Source organism: Carettochelys insculpta, chromosome 1 (genome assembly GCF_033958435.1).
Source record: "Carettochelys insculpta isolate YL-2023 chromosome 1, ASM3395843v1, whole genome shotgun sequence".
Classification (NCBI taxonomy): Eukaryota; Metazoa; Chordata; order Testudines; family Carettochelyidae; genus Carettochelys; species Carettochelys insculpta.
In genome coordinates this window covers 351,522,039-351,541,400 of record NC_134137.1, presented here as the reverse complement: position 1 = coordinate 351,541,400, position 19,362 = coordinate 351,522,039, and the positions used below count along the sequence as shown (strand labels likewise).

The 19,362-nt window shown below is 45.3% G+C and overlaps 1 protein-coding gene across 2 annotated transcripts in view; it reads right to left on the bottom strand.

Annotated features, from left to right (window-relative positions):
- LRRK2 (leucine rich repeat kinase 2) overlaps positions 1 to 19,362 on the bottom strand; it is a 120,247-nt gene that overhangs the window by 37,396 nt on the left and 63,489 nt on the right. For both annotated transcript variants that reach the window (XM_075016297.1, XM_075016306.1), the window contains 7 exons: positions 18,614 to 18,762; positions 17,483 to 17,576; positions 11,891 to 12,077; positions 8,810 to 8,991; positions 7,036 to 7,265; positions 5,481 to 5,608; positions 3,226 to 3,444 (listed from right to left, as the gene is read on the bottom strand). In XM_075016297.1, the coding sequence (XP_074872398.1) occupies positions 3,226 to 3,444; positions 5,481 to 5,608; positions 7,036 to 7,265; positions 8,810 to 8,991; positions 11,891 to 12,077; positions 17,483 to 17,576; positions 18,614 to 18,762 (1,189 nt within the window). The remainder of the gene's footprint in view (positions 1 to 3,225; positions 3,445 to 5,480; positions 5,609 to 7,035; positions 7,266 to 8,809; positions 8,992 to 11,890; positions 12,078 to 17,482; positions 17,577 to 18,613; positions 18,763 to 19,362) is intronic.

The following is a 19,362-nucleotide window of genomic DNA, read 5'->3' as shown; positions in this document are numbered from 1 at the left end:
TTAGCCTAATGAAGTGCTGCATATTCAGCGCAGCACGTCACTAGTAATCTTCCATCACCCTGATTATCATTCTCCCTTCAAAGTATGGGGCAAGCGTAGACATAGCCAGAGTGTCTTATGTGAACATTTTTCATACAAGATTTATTCCAAGTCTCTTTACCTCTCTCCTCTAGTTCTCCTATGATGTAAAATTGTTTGCTTGAATCAACATTAATGTTGTACTGAGCCAAATATCTTTTGATATTACTCAGTGGTAACAAATACCTTTCCACCTTGGTGCTAGAGAAGAAATCATGAGTAATAATTTAGCTCCACAAACTACTTATTGGGTTAATAATCTTCTTCTGAAGACTCCCTCTCAAGTTTTTAAAATGCTTAATAACCTGGTGCTGGATTTTATATGGCAAGAAATATTACACCCTTAAGTACCCTTTGAAGACTGATAGCAGTGGCTACATGTTTCATACTTACTAGTAAGGCCCGCCCCTTTGTGGTGGCTACCTCTGAAGTACTTATGTGCACAGGTAGAATTGCTTGTTTCTAATATGCAAGCCAATATATATCCTGTTGTTTTTTCAATAAGGCAGGGGTGAGCAAACTTTTTATGTCTAGCCCCACTTTCCATCCCTGCAATTAGCAGGGCCCCCAACCTTAGCGAGAACCACTGGAGGGGATGTGGGGGGCTCAAGGGGTGCTCCAAAGGGGGAGGGGCACAGTGGAAAGGTAACTTGAACAGGGAGGAGTGCATGGGGGTGGGTGAGCAGGGGGACTCCAGGGGCTTAACTGAATCACCTTTCCACCTTGCAGATGTTGCCCTTGCTGCTCTACTGGCCACCAAACTTGTTGCCACTGGATAGTAGGTAAGTAGTGACCCTGGGCTGTGTCATGTTAATGGGTGGTAGTGGCACCATGCTGCATTGCCCCCCCGCACACCCACCCTTGGCAGCAACACTCGGTTCTCACTGGCATCTCTGGAGGTGGGAGAGGGAAAAAGGGTGGGAAAGGGAATCCCGGGTACCAGTGGGCTGTGGGGACTGGACTGGCTGCCTTACCAAGCCAGGAGCTCACTGGCAGCTCCAGCCCCAGGGACCTGGCTGGGGCTGGGGGAACACAGACAGCTCCAGGGCTGGGAACTGGCCAGAGTGTGGAGCTCTGGTGGCAGCTCCAACTCCAGGAACCTGGCTGGGTGAACCCCAGCAGCCCTGGGGCCTGAAGCCAGACAGGGCCAGGGGAACCCTGACAGCCCTGGGGCTCAGAGCCAGCCAGGGAGCAGAGCTTCACCAGCAGCCCCCAGGAAGGAAGCTGGCAGCTCCAGCCCCAGGGGTCGGAACTCCACTGGGGGCGGGAGGGCAGTGTAAGTGGCTGAGGTTGGGGGGGATCGCATTCAAGGAGGCAGTGCAAAGGCGGGGCTAGGGGAAGGGAGCACAGAGGTGCAGCAGGAAGAAGGGAAAGGGGGAGGGGCTGTGGGGGCTATAGTCAGGAGTGGGGAGGGGCAAGGGCAGGGAATATTCTTGACTACAGTGGAACGGATGGATGGATGGGGACCCGGGGGTGGGGAACTGCATTCATGGGGGGGCAGTAGGAGAGGCTGAGCCCTGGGGGAGGGAACACAGAGGTGTGGCAGGAAGAGGGGAAAGGGGAAGGGGCTGCAGTCAGGAGATGGGGGCACCAGGGAATGTTCATGGCTACAGTAGAAGGACAAACAGACAGAGACACATGGCTCTCCTTTTCTAGCAGCATAGATATCATTTAACCTATTTAACCTTTATCTTCCTACCTGCTTCCTCTGATTTTTCCTTTCACAGAAGTTCTACTCTCTCTTGCTCTCTATCTCTCCCCACATAAGTATATAGACAGACAGACAGACAGACAGAAAAACTGACCCAGAATTCCTTGAGTATGAAAGTGAGGTAATTATTTTTTCTGTTTGAAAAACAAACGGAAAATGTACCTGGTTTATGCAAATAACTGTATTTTGGAAAATGGAGGAGGTTAAGACACTTGTATGGATAACAGTATGAGGGTGATTCAAAGATTACACAGGACTTGTTGGTTGACAACATTTGCAGACTTTTGCTAGAATAAATAGAGGGTAGGTGAGTGCTGGAGAGTGTGACAGCTGAAGATAGGTGGTAGGTGGCATAGGAGTGAGAGCAGGGGTTGGGAGAATTGGGAGGCCAGGGCAAGGATGCAGGGACAGGGTTGGGGTTAAGGGCCAAGGGCTTGTTGTATGGTGGGGCTGAAGGTAGGGGTGGGGGTGGAGAAACAAGGGCAAGGTTTTGGGTGCGAAGGCCTCAAGACAAAGTGGGGTCCTGGAGCGGGGGCAGGGTGGCAGGGACCCAGAGCACAGCTGTTTGTATGTGGAGGGGGGGTTCTGTGTAGGGGTGTAGATATCACAGAAGGGGTTTTGGTGTGAAGGCAGTTTAGGGCAGGAGGTGCAGTGTGGTAGAGTGAGGGCTGGGGCGTTGAAGTTTTGCTGGGGAGACTTAGTAGTGGTGCTGGGTTTTGGGGGTGGGCTGTGGTCAGGCAATGGCAGTTGAGGAGTGCAGGGGCTGAGAGTGGGGGACTTAGTGGAAAGGATGGGGCTGGTGTGTGTGGGAGGGTCAGGGCATAAGGTTGGGGAGCAGACAAAGTAAAGGGATTGTTGGGGTTTCAGGGCAGAGGATGGATGGTAGTGGAGTGAGGGCAGTGGGTGGGGGGGCTGAGGGCAGAGTGGGTGTGGGGGTGTCAAAGTAGTGCGTGTGGGGTTACAGAACAGGGGATGGCCACAGTGGTGAAGATGGAACCGGTCCATGGAGGCGGGGGTAGGGCTGCATGCCTAGCCCTGGCATCTCCTCCAGGGGGTCTGGGTCACAGTTCCTGGCCCAGCGTCTCCAGGGGAGTTGGTGAGGAGTGGCAGGGAGGGCTGGGCTGGGCTAGCTTCTAGAACCCTAACTGTAGCTACTGGGGGGAAGTGTCTTCATACACTCCAGAAAACGCTCATCTATTTCAGTTTAACTGTTGTATTTCTGGTATGTATTAACAAAAACTATACTTTGAAGATGTCTGTGCTAAAGCACTGAAAAACTCACAAAACAAACAGCTTGGTCTTTTCTGGTTGGTGATTTCCCTCCTTCTTTCTGTCACGTATAAGGTATTATAGTACATATTATGATCTTGATTTCATGATAAATAACGTTACAAGAGTCTCTTTCCTCAGCGACTTTCACTGTAATGAAGGTTTACCTTGAAATTCAGACTCTCCTTTATTATTGTCTTCCGAAGTTTAATCATAGCATCAGATTCTTCTGTAGCATTTACAAAATGATAATCATGGATTGCTGGGAAACCCCTCTTGTTCAAAAGCTCTCTGGTAATTTTACTCAGACAGGCCTTATGCTGCTTCTCACCAGAGACATCTAAATGAGTGCCGACAAGAATCACGGGGGATGATGAAGCTCGAGCCTGTTAATAAGATCCACACCATTCATTATGTCAATACTGAATTATCTTTTTCTCTTTGATTATATTTACATGATTCAACAATTCAGTCATACTACTAGAAACTCCAGGAATACAAAAAGACAACCACATTAACCACTGCTACTTCTCTTGGTCAGAATTTATATTTTTCTATTTTCTTCTCAGAAGTGAAAGCGGAGCGATAATAGGAATTTCAAAAACAATTTGTTTGAATTTATGGAATAAATTGCCAGAATTTGTGGAAAACCCTGAGATTTTACAACATGTAATACAAGGAAATATTTTAGGTCTGCTGACAGGGTAAGCAGTAGAACTAAATCTGAAATGACAGATGTTTGAAGATGCACAACTGATTTACAGTTTTGATTGGGTAAGGCAATAAAAATGCCCAATATTTTAACACTGAAGGATGGGTTTGAACCATAGCACTGAGTCCAAACACATTTTTATCTGGGGGAAGTTGGGATCATGAATCCAAATGTTGCAGCTTGGTTCCATCTCTAGTAATAGAATCGTGCAAGCACACATTTAGAAAATACAGTCTTTCAAGCAAAGGAACTGGTGCATCAATGAACTAGAGGTACCTAATGTGGGAAAGAAGTACATTCAGTTATGGTCTTTACTATAAATTCATTGACTGAGACTTCATATCTTGTTTCTATGCCCAAAGTATAAACAATGTGGGTGCGTCTACACTAGCCGGCTACTTCGAAGTAGCTGGCACAACATCGAAATAGCACGCATTGCGTCTACAAGTGCCATGCGCTATTTTGATGTTGAAATTGACATTAGGCGGCGAGATGTCGAAATTGCTATTCCTATCCAAAGATGGGAATAGCACCGAACTTCGATGTTTAACATTGAAGTAGGGCATATGTAGATGATCCGCGTCCTGCTACATCAAAATAGCGGGATACTCCATGGCGGCCATCAACTGAGGGGTTGAGAGATGCTCTGTCCAGCCCGAGGGGCTCTGTGGTCGCCATGTGCAGCAGCCCTTAGCCCAGGGCTTCTGGCTGCTGCTGCTGCTGCACCTGGGGGTCCATGCTGTGTGCACGGGGTCTGCAACTGGTTGTTGGCTCTGCAGACCTTGTGCTGTGCAGGCCAAGTGTGTCTGGGAGGGGCCCTTTAAGGGAGTGGCTTGCTGTTGCCCCAGAAGGGTTAGTCCAGCCTGTGACCCCATCTGCAGGCTTTGCTGGCCCCTTATTTCGACGGGGAGCACTTGTGTGTGTGGACGTGCCGCATTTCCTTCCAGGGCGGCTCCTTTTGACATTCCCCGTCGCTACTTTGACGTTGAACGTCGACAGCACCAGCCCTGGAGGATGTGTAGACGATACGCGTCAAAGTAGCCTATTTCGATGTTCTTACTTTGAAATAGGCTACTTCGATGTAGTGTGCTCGTGCAGACATAGCCTGTGTGATGAATGACAGAAATAACTGGTAAATTGTGAGAAGAATGAACAACACTAATACCTTTGTACTGACCAACCTGTTATTCAGTTAGACTGAAAGCAAGTGGGTGTAATGCTCAACTTGATAGTTAAGGATACAGTAAAATCCCATGGATTTCAGTCATCATTTGGCTTCAGTCAGGGCAGCAGCTGTCAGAGACAAGGACCAGAGTTGTCCCCCATGAAGGTGTTATGTTTTAGCCAATTTAACTTTCACTGACTTCACTGGAGTTTATGGTAGTGAGAAAAGGGAGCCAGAGGTAACGTTCAGAACATGACACACTACTTAACAGCCCCCTTTACACTGTTTCATTAGTCTATACAAAATAACCTCACAACTTGCCACACTTTCATTATGCATACTGGCTGCACAAATGAAGAAGTGCAGTTTTCAATTTGAATAAGTCTGTAAAAATGACAAAGACATTTTCATAAATATGCATTCCAGAAATGTCCTCATTTTAATATTTGTACCAGCAGCCCATAAAAACAGTTTCAAGTAATTCTCTTGATGTTTTCACGGAGGAATTTAAAAATCAATATTATAAAAACTTTGCTGTCTACTACCTTGATATTAAACAGCCATGGCTTCATAGCATCCACTTCTGCTTGTCCTTTGCTGAGATCATAAACAGCAAGATACAAGGCTCTTTGAGTCATAAAATGGGGATGAGTGCTGTAAAACTCCTCTTGTCCTAAAGGATAAAGAAATAAAATATTTCATACTACTGTCCTCGCTTCACTCTTTCAAGTGATAGAAACACAGCAGAACCTCACTTCTCCTTCATTCACTACCCACAATACCAATTAATTCTCTCAGATATTCTGACAGTTTCATCCTGCTTCTTTGCCACTTCTAAGCTGTACAGGAACAATGCAGCTAGGGAAACCCAGGTTTAGACAACTGACACCAGAGGAAGAACATTCTCAGTTGTTTGATTTTGGCTATGAAACTTACACAGACAAAATCAGACAGAGCCCAAACATTAGTGCGTTCAGATTGAGGGTATGGCTACACAGCGCCTTATTGTGAAATGAGCCATTCTGGAAGGGATATTCCGAAACAGCTTATTTCAAAATAATGCTGCTGCACACAAAAATGCCTTTCGAAAGAGCATTTCACTATTTTGGAATACAGCATCTACACAGAGACTATTTTGAAATAGAGCCATGGGGCCCACTATGGATAATTTCGAAATAGGCTCTTTTCTATGTCTTAACAGCACCTACTTCAAAATGGCCGATATTCCTTGTGGAAAGAGGTTTACCTATTTTGAAATAAACCAAACACTATTTCAAAAACATTTTGAAATAGCTGTTGCGTTGTGTAGATTCTAGGATAGTTATTTTGAAATAACTTTGCTGTGTAGACCTACCACTAAATGAGATATTGATCTATTGATAACCATTCTTCCCAAAAACACCATACAAACTTATTGAAAGACCTTGAAGGATGGATGAAGGAGAGAAGGGAGGGCACAACAAACAAAAACACATACGGGGTGAAATCCTGGCTCCCCTGAAATCAATGGCAAAATTCTCACTGAGGTTCAATGGAACCAGGTTTTCACTACAGTTTTTCTACTCACTCATTCTGATGAAGTATTACCAAAAGGAACCCTTTCACAATGGTTATGGTTTGTAATCTTAACTATAACTTAATTCTGCCTCAGTGAATTCATAAAACGGGTGAGAAACACTGAGTTAATGTGCCTCTGGAGGAGTTCTGAGTACCTCCAGGGATACACATACCCCTGGTTGAGAACCACTGAATTAGATGATCTCATGGGGTCCCTTTCAGCCTCACATTTTTATGATTCTACAGCAAACTGCCATACTCAACTATTCTGTAGTCATATTACCATAACTAATACCATATCAGTATTATCAGTGTAAGTGATCAGAGTACATTTAATGACAAGGTTTTAATGGGTCTGTTGTTTTAAGTATATGCCCAATTAAATCACTAATTCACAAAATTCAGTAACTCACGAGTTCTTTGATATTAACTAACAAGATTCTACTTTGCATTATTTGAGATTTTACTGATGATTTCTAGTAACAAACGCTGCATATATGAGTTAATAAGGACAATAAATTTACATGCTTGTGATCAGAATACCTGCAAAATCCCAGACGTTTAATATCAAATCTTTCTTCACTTTGCCCTTCACTGAAACTATCCAGTCCTTTACATCTATGCCTATGGTAGTTTTCACTGTGCCCAAATCTGATCTTTTGCATTTCATCAGTTGTTGTAACAGTGTAGTTTTACCACTGCCAGTATTTCCCACAATCATGAGTTTCATTCTGTTATAAGGCACAGCCTTCTTTAGTCGCTGCTGAAGAAACCTGGATAAAAATAGTTGACAAGAAATGCATAATAAAGACCATACTACATGAAGTCTCAGACTGGCAAACCAAGATCATCTCAACTACTTTTCAAATTATTTACATCAGAACTTTTTTAATATTTTATTTAATACTTGACCGTATATATGTTCATTTCAGATTTTTAAAAAAATGTTTCATAAAAAGACTAAGTATTTTGTGTGTTTTGACTAACTACTATAAAAGTCGATTTGCTTGACGTATTGTAACCTTAAAGATATACAAAGGAACCTTTGTTTGCATAAGAGTCATATTTTTCTGGAGGTATCATCAAATCATAAAGCAGTAGTATTACATTTTTCTTGAGGAACACTAGCTCCCAGAAAGTCAAAGATCACGTGGGAAATTAACTGTTACCTTTAAAGGGGCATACTGTTACCACCCCAGCCAGGGAGTATTACATGAAGACTTGATCCTTAATGTTGCTATGAGTGCAGACAGGGTACAGGTTGGACCTCCCTGGTCTGGCCCTGTCAGGACCTGACTCATCCAGAATAAGAGAATTTGCTGGATCATGAAGGTCTCCTGGCTTCAGACTCCGGGCCTAGCTGCTGCCAGCTTCCTGGCTGGCCCCATGCATCTGGCCTCTTCAGCAGGGACTTCAGCCCTGGCCCCGTGCTCCCTCCCCACTGCTATGGGGACTCTAGCCCCACGTTTCTTGGGCCCTGCTGTAGGGACTCCAGCCATGGTCCCACTTGCTGCAGGCTGCCATGGCTGCTGGGGTGCTCTGGCCCTGACCCTATACTCCCTACACAGTGCCACAGGAATTTCAGCCTGGCCTCACATTCCCTGCCTGCTGCCATGGGGACTCTGGCCTGGGCCCAACTAGATGTAGACTGCTGTGATGGACAGGTCTCTGGCTCCAGCCCTGCTTAGAATCATAAGGCTGGAAGGGACCTCAGGAGGTCATCTAGTTCAGCCTCCTGCTTCAAGCAGGATCAACCCCAACTAAGGGTTGACAGGACCCTGTCAATCTGGGACTTAAAAACCTTGAGGGATGGAGAATCCATCACCTTTCTAGGCAACGCATTCCAGTGCTTCACCATCCTCCCAGTGAAGCAGTTTTTCCTAATATCCAACCTACACCTCTCCTTCTTTAACTTCAGACCATTACTTCTTGTTCTGCCATCTGACACCACTGAGAACAATTTATCTCCCTCCTCTTTGGAGCTCCCCTTCAGGAAGTTGAAGGCTGCTATTAAATCACCCCTAATCACCTTGTCGCAGGCTGTCAGAGATTGCTGGGGGTGGGATGCTGGCCCCAGTCATATGCTACCCCCAGACAAGCTGCCAACTCTATTACCTCTGGTCCTGGGCTGACCCTCAGGCTCCTGGGCTCTCTGGTCCAAGAGTATCCATGGTCCTACTGGACCACGGATGTTGCCAGACCAGAGAGTGCTGGTTTTCAGAGGTGCAACCTGTACTGGAGTAGGTGACCTCTCAAGGTCCTTTCCAGCCCCAGGATTCTGTGGAAAACAGACAAGTATAAGAATAAGATAACAAACCTTATAATGTCTTTGGCTTTGCATCCAACGTGTTTGAAATCTAAATTAAGATGAAGGCCATCCAAAGGAAGATCCCAGATTTTGGTCAACCTTCCCATTTCATCTGGAAAGGATCTCAAATCAGGATTATAACTTACATCCAGAGAAGTCAAGTTTTCAAGGAAGCCAATCTGAGGAGGAATCTAGATAGAGGAAAGTTAAATAACATTTAAGCGTTTATTAGAAGTGAGCATTTATTTCTCAGTATCTGAGGATGACTACCTTAGGCAAATATTTAATTAAACACTATTCCAATTATTTTCTTCCAGTTGCTATTATTGTCCAAAAGTATACATGCCTCTTATCTTAATGGGAGAAGAAAGTAACTCTTAAAGAGCTATTCAATATACTTTTTTTTTCCCCACAAAGAAGATGACGAGTACTGTCCTTGCCATACATGGAAGACAGAAAAGCTTATGGGAAGACAGTTATATTCTTTTCAAAAGCAATACGTAGTTCTAATTACATACTATTTTACTATTACGATCTTCAACATAAAAAGCTGCAGAAGAAAAAATGAATATTCATCCTCCATAACTGTTATTCTTGGATATGTGTTGTTGATGTCCATTCCAATGAGGTCTACATGTGCCACATCACTGTCCATCAGAAACTTTTTCCCTTAGTAGCTCCTGTTGGGTCAGCTAGGGAGCTCTCTAGAGCAGCCCCTTCCTGGCACTCAGTATATTACTCTGCCTACCCAAACCCTCCCTCAATTTGTTTGTGCTGTCTACTCCAACAGAGGGGAAGGTGGGTAGGTATTGGAACACACATGAACACATCTCAAAAAGCAACAGTTAAAAAAAGCAAGAAACCATTTTTTCTTCTTCAAGTGCTTGTTCACATCAATTCCAATCAGTGAGTCCCAAGCTCTCACTCAGAAGTGGAGTCAGAGTTAAGGAATCACTGACTGGACACCAGGTCTGCCAAAAAGTGCATCCTCTATGACATGCTGGGTGATGGCATAGTGAAAGGTAAATGTGCATGGAAAGGTAAATCTGGTGCATGGAAAACCAGACTGCCACTCTGCTGATGTCCTCAACAGGCACCTAGCTTATAGCTATTATGGCCACATGGGGCAGGTGTCAGGTGGTCCATAATAGCTGGGGCTGGGACTTTGGTCAGCTTGTAAAAGCTATGGATGCAGGCCATGACCCAGGAAGAAATCTGCTGTGATGAGATCAGAAGCCTTTTCATCTGGTCAGCAACTGACATGAACATTTGGTTAGATTTCCTGAAAGGCTTTGTGTGCTTGATGTAGAATATCAGCACATGCTGGACATCTAAGCTGCGTCTACACGTGCACGCTACTTCGAAGTAGCGGCACCAACTTCGAAATAGTGCCCGTCGTGTCTACACGCGTCGGGCGCTATTTCGAAGTTAACTTCGACGTTAGGCGGCGAGACGTCGAAGTCGCTAACCTCATGAGGAGATAGGAATAGCGCCCTACTTCGACGTTCAACGTCGAAGTAGGGACCGTGTAGACGATCCGCGTCCCGCAACGTCGAAATTGCCGGGTCCTCCATGGCGGCCATCAGCTGGGGGGTTGAGAGATGCTCTCTCTCCAGCCCCTGCGGGGCTCTATGGTCACCGTGGGCAGCAGCCCTTAGCCCAGGGCTTCTGGCTGCTTCTGCGGCAGCTGGGGATCTATGCTGCAGGCACAGGGTCTGCAACCAGTTGTCAGCTCTGTGGATCTTGTGTTGTTTAGTGCAACTGTGTCTGGGAGGGGCCCTTTAAGGGAGCGGCTGGCTGTTGAGTCCGCCCTGTGACCCTGTCTGCAGCTGTGCCTGGCATCCCTATTTCGATGTGTGCTACTTTGACGTGTAGACGTTCCCTTGCTGCGCCTATTTCGATGTTGGGCTGAGCAACGTCGAAGTTGAACATCGACGTTGCCGGCCCTGGAGGACGTGTAGACGTTATTCATCGAAATAGACTATTTTGATGTCGCAACATCGAAATAAGCTATTTCGATGTTGGCTGCACGTGTAGACGTAGCCCTAGTGACAGAGGCTTCAGGAGAGGGATAGTTCAGTAGTTTGAGCATTAGCTTGCTAAACTTGGGGTTGCAAGACCAAACCTGGGGGGAGGCCATTTAAGGGGCTAGAACAAATAAGCTTAAAAAAAAGAATTGTCAGGGATAGGGCTTGGTTATGAGCAGAGACCTGGACTTGATGACTCCCTGAGGTCCCTTCCACAGCTCTGTGAGATATGTGTGTATCTCCTATGTTGAGAGGAGTCACTGTATTTAAAATCAGTATATTATAACACTTTCAAAAATACTTAAAGAAATGGTATTATATCACAGATGGCTTGTTGGTCTAGGGGTATGATTCTTGCTTTGGGTATGAGAGGTCCTAGGTTCATATCCCAGACAAGCCCTTGTTGTTTAGAGGGGAGAGATAGCTCAGTGGTTTGAGCATTCACCTGCTAAACCCAGTGTTGTGAGCTCAGCTCTAGAGGGTCCATTTAGAAATCAGGGCAAATAGATGTAAGGGATGGTGCTTGGTCCTGCTAAGAGAGCAGGGGAATAGACTAGATGACCTCTAAGGTCCCTTCCAGTTTCAGGAGATGTATATCTCCAGTAAAAAAAACCTTCTGGTCTTGTGCACTGGCTTGGGAGAGAAGAAAAAAAAATGCCTTCACCAATGTGTAATTGAGATATCACCTTGGGCAGGAAGGCTAAGTGATGCCTGACTGTGAGGGAGCACTTGCAAATCAAGTGAAACACAGTTCAATTGGCTGCCGTGGACAGTAAGAAGGAAACGAAGGTGGGTTGGGTTGGCAGAGTCATATACTAAGAACCACAAAGATGGTAACTGGTAATTCTGGGGGTTCCCCAGCTGACATGACAGGAGCTGCTAAGTGAAAAAATTTCTGACAACTGTACATGCACACCTGATAGGAACTGACATAAACAAGTACCCAAAGGAAAATCAAATTTCATTTACAGTTGAACGGAAAACCAAGTGATCATTTTAAAGACCACATTTAAATACAAAGTAGACTGATGATTTTTTTAGTATCTAAAAATTCATACTTTACCTCCTTTAACTTATTATGGGACAGGTGTAGCTTTTCTAGCCTAGACCACGCATGCACTTTTTCATTCAAGTCCAAAATGTCTATTTGATTGTTGTTAAACAAGAGCTCCCTTAAGTTTAAGGATTTCCAGTACGTAGGTCCAGGCAGATTTATGATTTTATTGTTGCTTAAATCTACCGATCGCAAACTAAGAAAACAAAAGGGGAAAATTATCAGCGAAAATAAATAAAAAGAAAACTAATTATAACTGTTGTAAACATACAAAAGGGGCAGATATTAGAAAAGAATTTCTCTTAGAAATTTAGATAGGAAGATAAAAAAAAATTATCGAGAACATAAGGCCAACCTCAAAAATATTCTTAAAGGAAGTGAGGGTAGCAAGCAACAGTAATTATCTAAGGCGATACTGTAAATAGGATGCAGATATATCTGGGGACAAAAAAGTAAAAGAAAACCAAACAACTATGACTGATTAATTAAAGTGTATTTTTAAGGATTCATTTACACAAGAAATTATATATTCTCATACGACAGTGAAAATACTTACATCAGTGACCAAATCAAAAGTGGCACTTTCAAAAAGACACAAGTGCATTTACATCAATCTGGGATAATATTTGATGATCATGCATGGTGCTGTCCAGATTAACAAAAGACCAAGACTAAATTCTGCTGTCAATCACACCTGTGTAAATATGGTGTAACTCAAATGAAATCAATAGAGTTACAAGGGTAAAAACCTGAAATATCAGAGCAGAATTGGGCCATATTTCTGGGTTCAAGTGACCTCACAATAATGGCATGTTTACTAAATTAAACCACTTAGAGCGTTCATTTCAATATAATATCAGTATGTATTTATTTTAATGTGTTTTATGATATTCAAATAAGACGTTGTTTCTCATAATATTTTTTCATTATATACTTGAGGAATTACATATTGAAGAAACGTGTTGTATGTGCTTAATTCTATGTACAATCTATTGAACAAACACAGCTGTGTTTATTTCAATGTGAAGAATGAACTACACAAGAAATTCATAGACTGACTTGTCTGGGCTGGGTGAAATGATGCTTGAGTGCCTCAGTAAGTATATTCAGTATTCAGGCTGTCAATTAATTGCCATTAACTCATGTGACTAATTAAAAATTAATAGGATTCATCATAATTTTAATTGCACTGGTAAACAATATACCACCATTATTGTTGAGAGTGGGAGTGTGGGTGAGGGAAGCCCCATCCCTGGGGGGACCATGTCATCCCAACCACACACAGTCCTGTTGGGGGAGCAGGAGGGGGACAGGGAACTACCCATGTCCAAGGGCTCAGTCCCTCACCCGTGTGGTTCCATTTCCTCCCTTCGCAGGTTGTGACGGCCATCATCTCACTCTTGCTGCAGAGACTCATCTGTCTGGCCGACGTCGACTGTTTTGGAGCCATCAGTGGGACCCACATCCCCATCCATGCCCCTGACCACAATGCAGCATGGTTGGTCAACAAGAAGGGGTACCACTCGATTATGATGCAGGCCCAGGTTAACCACTGCGGACACTTCATAGACATGTACGTCAGGTGGACAGGCTAGGCACACAACACAAGGGTGTTCCACAACTCTGATCCGTTCCGGAGGACGGAGGTGGGCACCTTGTCCCCTGCTGGGAGCTGGCCATCGGGGACCTAGATATATCATTGTGCATGGTGGGGATGCCACTTTCCCCCTCATGCCCTGGCTGATGAGGCCCTACACTGGCCACCTGGACTCCTGCCCAGGAACTCTTAACACCTGCCTGAACAGATGCAGGTGGAGTGTGCCTTCCATCACCTCAAGGCATGTTTTTGCTGTCTTCTGATGCACCTGCACATAGAGGAGAACAATGTCCCCTGAGTTATGGGGATCTGCTTCACCCTCCACAACCTTATGGAGGGGCAGGTGGAGGTACTGCTGTGGCTGGGGTGGGGCCAGCTGCACCTATGAACAGCCGAGCACAGTCCCCATCCACCAGGTCGATGAAGACAAGCTGTGGATCCTGGAGGCCCTGAGGGATAGATTTTTTCAGGGACCCCAATAACCCACTTGAGAGCACCACCAGTGAGGGCCTCAGGCCCACAGTCCCATCCTATCCCCACCATGACCATTCCCCTGGCACAACCCCTCGACAATAATGAGGGACACAGGGATGGTGCAAAAATAAAAACTTTATTTTGAACAAAATGAAGGGTCTGAAAGCTCAACTGAGATATTAACTATGTACAGGGTAAATGGTTTGCAAACTATATACGTGGGGAAGGCATGGGACAGGGGGGTGGGCATCTGAACTTGGAAGGGGGGCCATGGGCTGGGGTGTGGTGGGCCTCGGTCCGGTGGCAAGGGGAGGAATGCAACTCCATGGGGAAATGGGACCCCAAGCGGTGTTGGCCACAGGACCCCTTCCTGCCGCAGGTTCAGGGTCCCCATCAGGGCTGGCAGCATGGAAAGGTATGGGTAGGGAGGGGCTGTGGTGGGGTCGAGCTCAGACGGGTGGGCCTGGAGGGCAGCTGAGGACAGGATACCAAGAGAGGTCCAGGACGGTCAGTGGGAAGTCTGGTGGGGGAACAGCAGCAGGAGCAGGGGAGAACGGAGGCAAGGGAGAGCGCGTGTAGGAGAGGCAGCTGGTGTGGATGGCTGGACCAACCAGTCACTAGTGACAGTGTCTCGGCAGGACATCAGCTGGTCCCATGCCCATGCTTGGTACTCCTAGTCCCTTGACCACCATGCCCCTGCAACAAGCCCTCTGGCCATGGGCCTGTCCCCGCTACAGTGGGGTCTCAATGCATCCTGGTGTGGGTGGTCCTGGTGGCCTGCTCAGCTCCGGCTCCTCCCTGGGGCTGGTTGGCCCTGGTGGAGAAGTGGAGCTGGCCTGGCCCTCTGATGGTACAGCTGTAATGGAGACAAGGAGGAGAGATGGCAATTCCTTCCCACCACACAGCTCCCTCCCCGTGATCAGCAGCCTCCACCTCTGGCCTGGGGATGTCCCAAGACCTTGCCACATGGGGCATTCTCTGTGCGCCCCCCCACCCAGTGGCCTGCCAGTCAAAGGAGGTGTCTGGCAGGTGGCCTGAGTACAACCTGGTCCTGTGGGGGCCGCCCAGAACGTGTGTGGCTCGGGGTTCTGTCCACAGGCGTGGGCGCTGCCTGTGTCCCGCGGGTGTGCCCTCAAGCCAAGGGCAGCAGTCCCCAGTGGTGTGTCTGGAGTTGGGCTGTCACCTATGCAGCTGTCCCACTCCCAGCCATGTCATGGGTGGGCAGCCCCTCACTTCCCCAGGGCCTGGGGCTCTTGTGGTCTCCTGTGGGACTGGCAACAGACTGTTGCCCATGCCCCGAGGCTGTGTGATGAAACACAGCACCTTGCACACATGTGCTGGTGCTGGACCCGCAGGGTGGATTCCTGCCTGAGCCAGCCTGGCAAGATTCGTGGCACACCCCACCCACATCCACCTACTGTGGGGTGTGTGCCCCGGGGAGTGCTCACCAGAAAGTCCCCCAAATAAATCCAGTGAGGCCCTGGAGCTATCCTGGGTGGAGGACGGGCCCGACGCCAGGGTAATCACCAGGGTCCCATCATTGGCCAAGTAGGCAGTGTCACACTCAGGCTCTGCCTCACCCTTGGTCCCAGGCTGCTGCTCCTCTGGGTGGGACTCCAGCTCCGGCATGTGTGTACGCACTTAGGCCATGTCCAGAGGGCTCCTGGGAGTGGAGGTGTCCTCTGCCAGGAGGCGTTCATGAAGCTTCTGACAGTATAGGCAGTTTGACCATCATGCTCCCGAATGGCTAGCGGTGTCCTGGGCATAGCCCTGCTGCAGATCTTTGATTTTCGCACAGACCTGCTCCATAGTCTGGGCAGGGTGTCCTCAGGCTGCCAGGGTGGTGGTGACCTGGCTGTAGCCCAGGGTATTTCGCCTTCTGGCTGCTGTGGCAAGGAGCACTGTCTCCTCGCGGCAAAGGCACAGCAGGTCCCAGATCTCTGGCTCTGTCCAGGATGGGGCATGCCTCTTCCTGCCTGGAGGTGGGTCCTGGGGGTCTTCTCCCTACTCCCTGGAGGGGCTGGGGACATCCTGTGGTAGCCAGGAAGCCACCACGTGCCTGTGTAGCCACAGGGGGTGGCTGACACAGGCTGCAGGCACACATGCTAGCTGTGCTGCTCACACACTGGCTACTTACTGGTATACGGTTTCCAGGGCTCCTGTACATTTAAGGCTTGCTGGAGGAACACAGCGTAGAGCCCTGACTGCAGTGGACAGGGCATCTCCTAGCTCCAGCTGGTTGGCACCATAGAGGACTCTTTTGTCGACAGAAGTCCTCCCAGGAGCTACACTATAGTTTTGTCGACAGAATTTGTCAACAGAGGCATTCTGCCTCATATGGGAGCAAAGGAACTCTCCTGAGAAAAGCGCTGCATTCTGTCGACGGTTTCTCAACAGAACACATTTTAAGTGTAGATGTAATGCTGGTCTTCTCGAAAAAACGTCAGTTTTGCCAAGAAAACTCCATATGTAGACATTGCTAATACGTAACCAGTAGGAGAGACAATAAACTGACAGGAGCTGGACACAGACATATTGGACACTTAGGAGAGGGGGATGGATCTGCTGTGTTAGAACCAGGAGAAATAACACAAGGACACTGCCATGTGAGGATGAATAGAGGAACACCTCTAGTGCCTAAGAAGCGACATGAAAAAGTGGGGTTGGAAAGCAGAACTGAGGCTGGGAGGACAGAAGGAGGGACTGGGCAAGTAAACCTCCCTGCATCTTGGAAAGGTGCAGGAAAGGAGTGGGAATGGCAGTGAAAAGGAGCAAGCATAGGAATTATGCTGACAGTGGGAGATGTTGCTAGGCCATTTTAAAAATAGACAACAAATTAAAAAGACAGCCTCATGGATATGTGCATTATTCAAATTTGGACTGAGCATTTGTTACATCCCTTCCTGGTTGCAATTAAAGGATGACTACAATGATGCACTTGGTATGCTGTGCTAAGATTAACATTGCTGTAGCAAACTTAATAGGGTTAGTGTTCACACGAACAATGTGTTTTGAGGGAACGGAACAATCTGTGACAAGTGCAGCTTTAGCCCAATTCGAGCTAGGTGCATATGCAGTGTTATATGGTGTTACTTTGGGGAGGAACTTATTATAGATATTTGGGAACAGAGCAACCGGACTCAGTTGCCTTGTGCAAAAGGATGAAATTGCAAGACTTCATGAAAAGAGAAATTGCCAACATCTTTTTTACTTTCTTTGCATCTGAAAAAAAAATTGGTTTTAGCTCTGGAGCAAAAAACGGGCCACTTCAGTATTCCTAAAAATATTACTTTTTAGTTACAAATGGAGAACCTCGGAGTTTGGAACTTTCTAGAGAATTAAGGCTTTCTCCATTTACTGAATAAAAAATGACCTACTCTGGCTCGAGTTAATGGTCACTGAATCTTAGAGTTAGCCTTTTTAGGATGATTTGCTGAAACATGCCATATTTTATGCTTAAAAATGATCAATCCACCCGGTTCTTCTTCAGTGAGAACCTGACATTGGCCTTAACAAGTGAAATAACTTACTGTGGAAGAAGAAGAATAGCTTCTGGTATACTGGCAAAATTATTTTGAGATAATTTTAAACTTGTTATGCTAGACGACATGTCAGGTATGCTATCTAAAACAGAAAAGAAATTGAATTATTTCCTTCAGACATCATTTTTTTGGCTCTTTTAACGTTATTTTATAAAGCTGACATTTTCTAAAATTGGCGATAGAGTGTGAGATTAGTTTCCAAACACCTGTATCTGATTCTCTTTTTGGCACTCAAATTGGCATTTAGAAAAGTGAAAAGCCATTTAAATATCCAAGTGTTGAGGTGAGCTCCCAAAGGCAGTATTTGGTTTTCCTTCTTCAGGAATTCCTATTTGTACACTGAATTCCCAATTTGAAGAGTTTAGAGCAGTATTTAAATACCTGTTTTACCCAAATATTTCTATAGTTTTTACTTTTATAAGACACTATATTTAATTTCATACTGACATCCAATACTGAAGTGTTATTTACATTTTTGATGATACTCCAGACTAAACAGCTACCTTCTAAAAGGCAGAGAAACTAGATTATCAACATGTGCAAAATAAAAATTTCTGTATGTGGGAAAGACAAGTAAGAAATACTACTAATAATTTAAGAGCTTCAGAGAATTCTTCAGAAGTGATTCATTTATTAAATTTTTTCAAATTAGTTTTTGTTGTTGTATAAAATGTGTTAAGCCCCTGAATCATACTATGCATTGCTTAGTCAGAACACAGTACCAGTAAAAATATAATCAATCAGGCACTAAAAGGCTAGCTCTCATCTCACTGAAACCAGTGTAAATTTAAATAAATGAAGTTATACTGCTGTAAAACTGGCATGAGAGAAGAATCAGATTCAAGTTAATGTAAATAATTACCACACCATAGTACCCAAATGCAACAATTATTTTCTATGGGAAGCATACAAGCGACAAGTGTTATGCCAAACTCTGGCTAATAGATATAGTGTGGTAAGATAACTGTTGAAAAACGTTTAGGAGGCTAATATCGTATATTAGATCTTACTGTTTTTCAAATAGTCTTTACAGTAACTGTTCTGCTTTGCCTTGTCTCTACCTGGACTACGGCATGTATCATCTCAACTTCCTTCATTAGCAATTCCTAAGCTACTTACCAAGTAAATTCATCCTGGCACTGAATGTCTCCAATTTTGTGCACTCCTTGAGCAAATTAACAGCCACAGATGAAATGTTGTTCTTACTAATATTTAAAACTTTCATTTCTTTCAAGCACATCGGTGAACATATAGCTGAAATTTTGTTTCTAAAATAAAGGGAAAAAATATTACAGGTGTTATACAAAACTTCTTTCTAAAATAATGGAAAGCTATAGACTTGATTTTGCTGTCCTTATTATGCAAAAAGAAACTGAAAGAACTTTTACTCGAGTACGAACAGATGAATCAGGATTGATATTTGTCTAAAATTCACAGCGTGAATACCTCTATGATCAATGCCAACACCACTTATAATCAAATGTTAGAATGCACATAATCAACTGCTGATTTACACAGTAACATCCAATCCTTCAAGTACACGTATGACAAAGTAAAGATATGTCTACCCTGTAATTAAAACTTGTTGCTGGCCGACACTCAGGCTAAATGGCTGCAACATAGACATTCAGGCTTCTGTTTGCAGCCTGAGTTCTGGGACCCTCTGACTTCACAGGGTCCTAACGACTAGGATCAGCCCAAGCCCTAACACCAACACTGCAGTCAAACTGTCCTTTAGCTTGAGCCCTTCAAGAAGTAGCATGCATGTTTGCAGAACGGCAACCTAAAAGCACCTGTCAATTTTAAAAGAAATATATAATCGAATTCTACAGGACATGGAAAGACAAGAAGAATACAGAAAGTTCTAA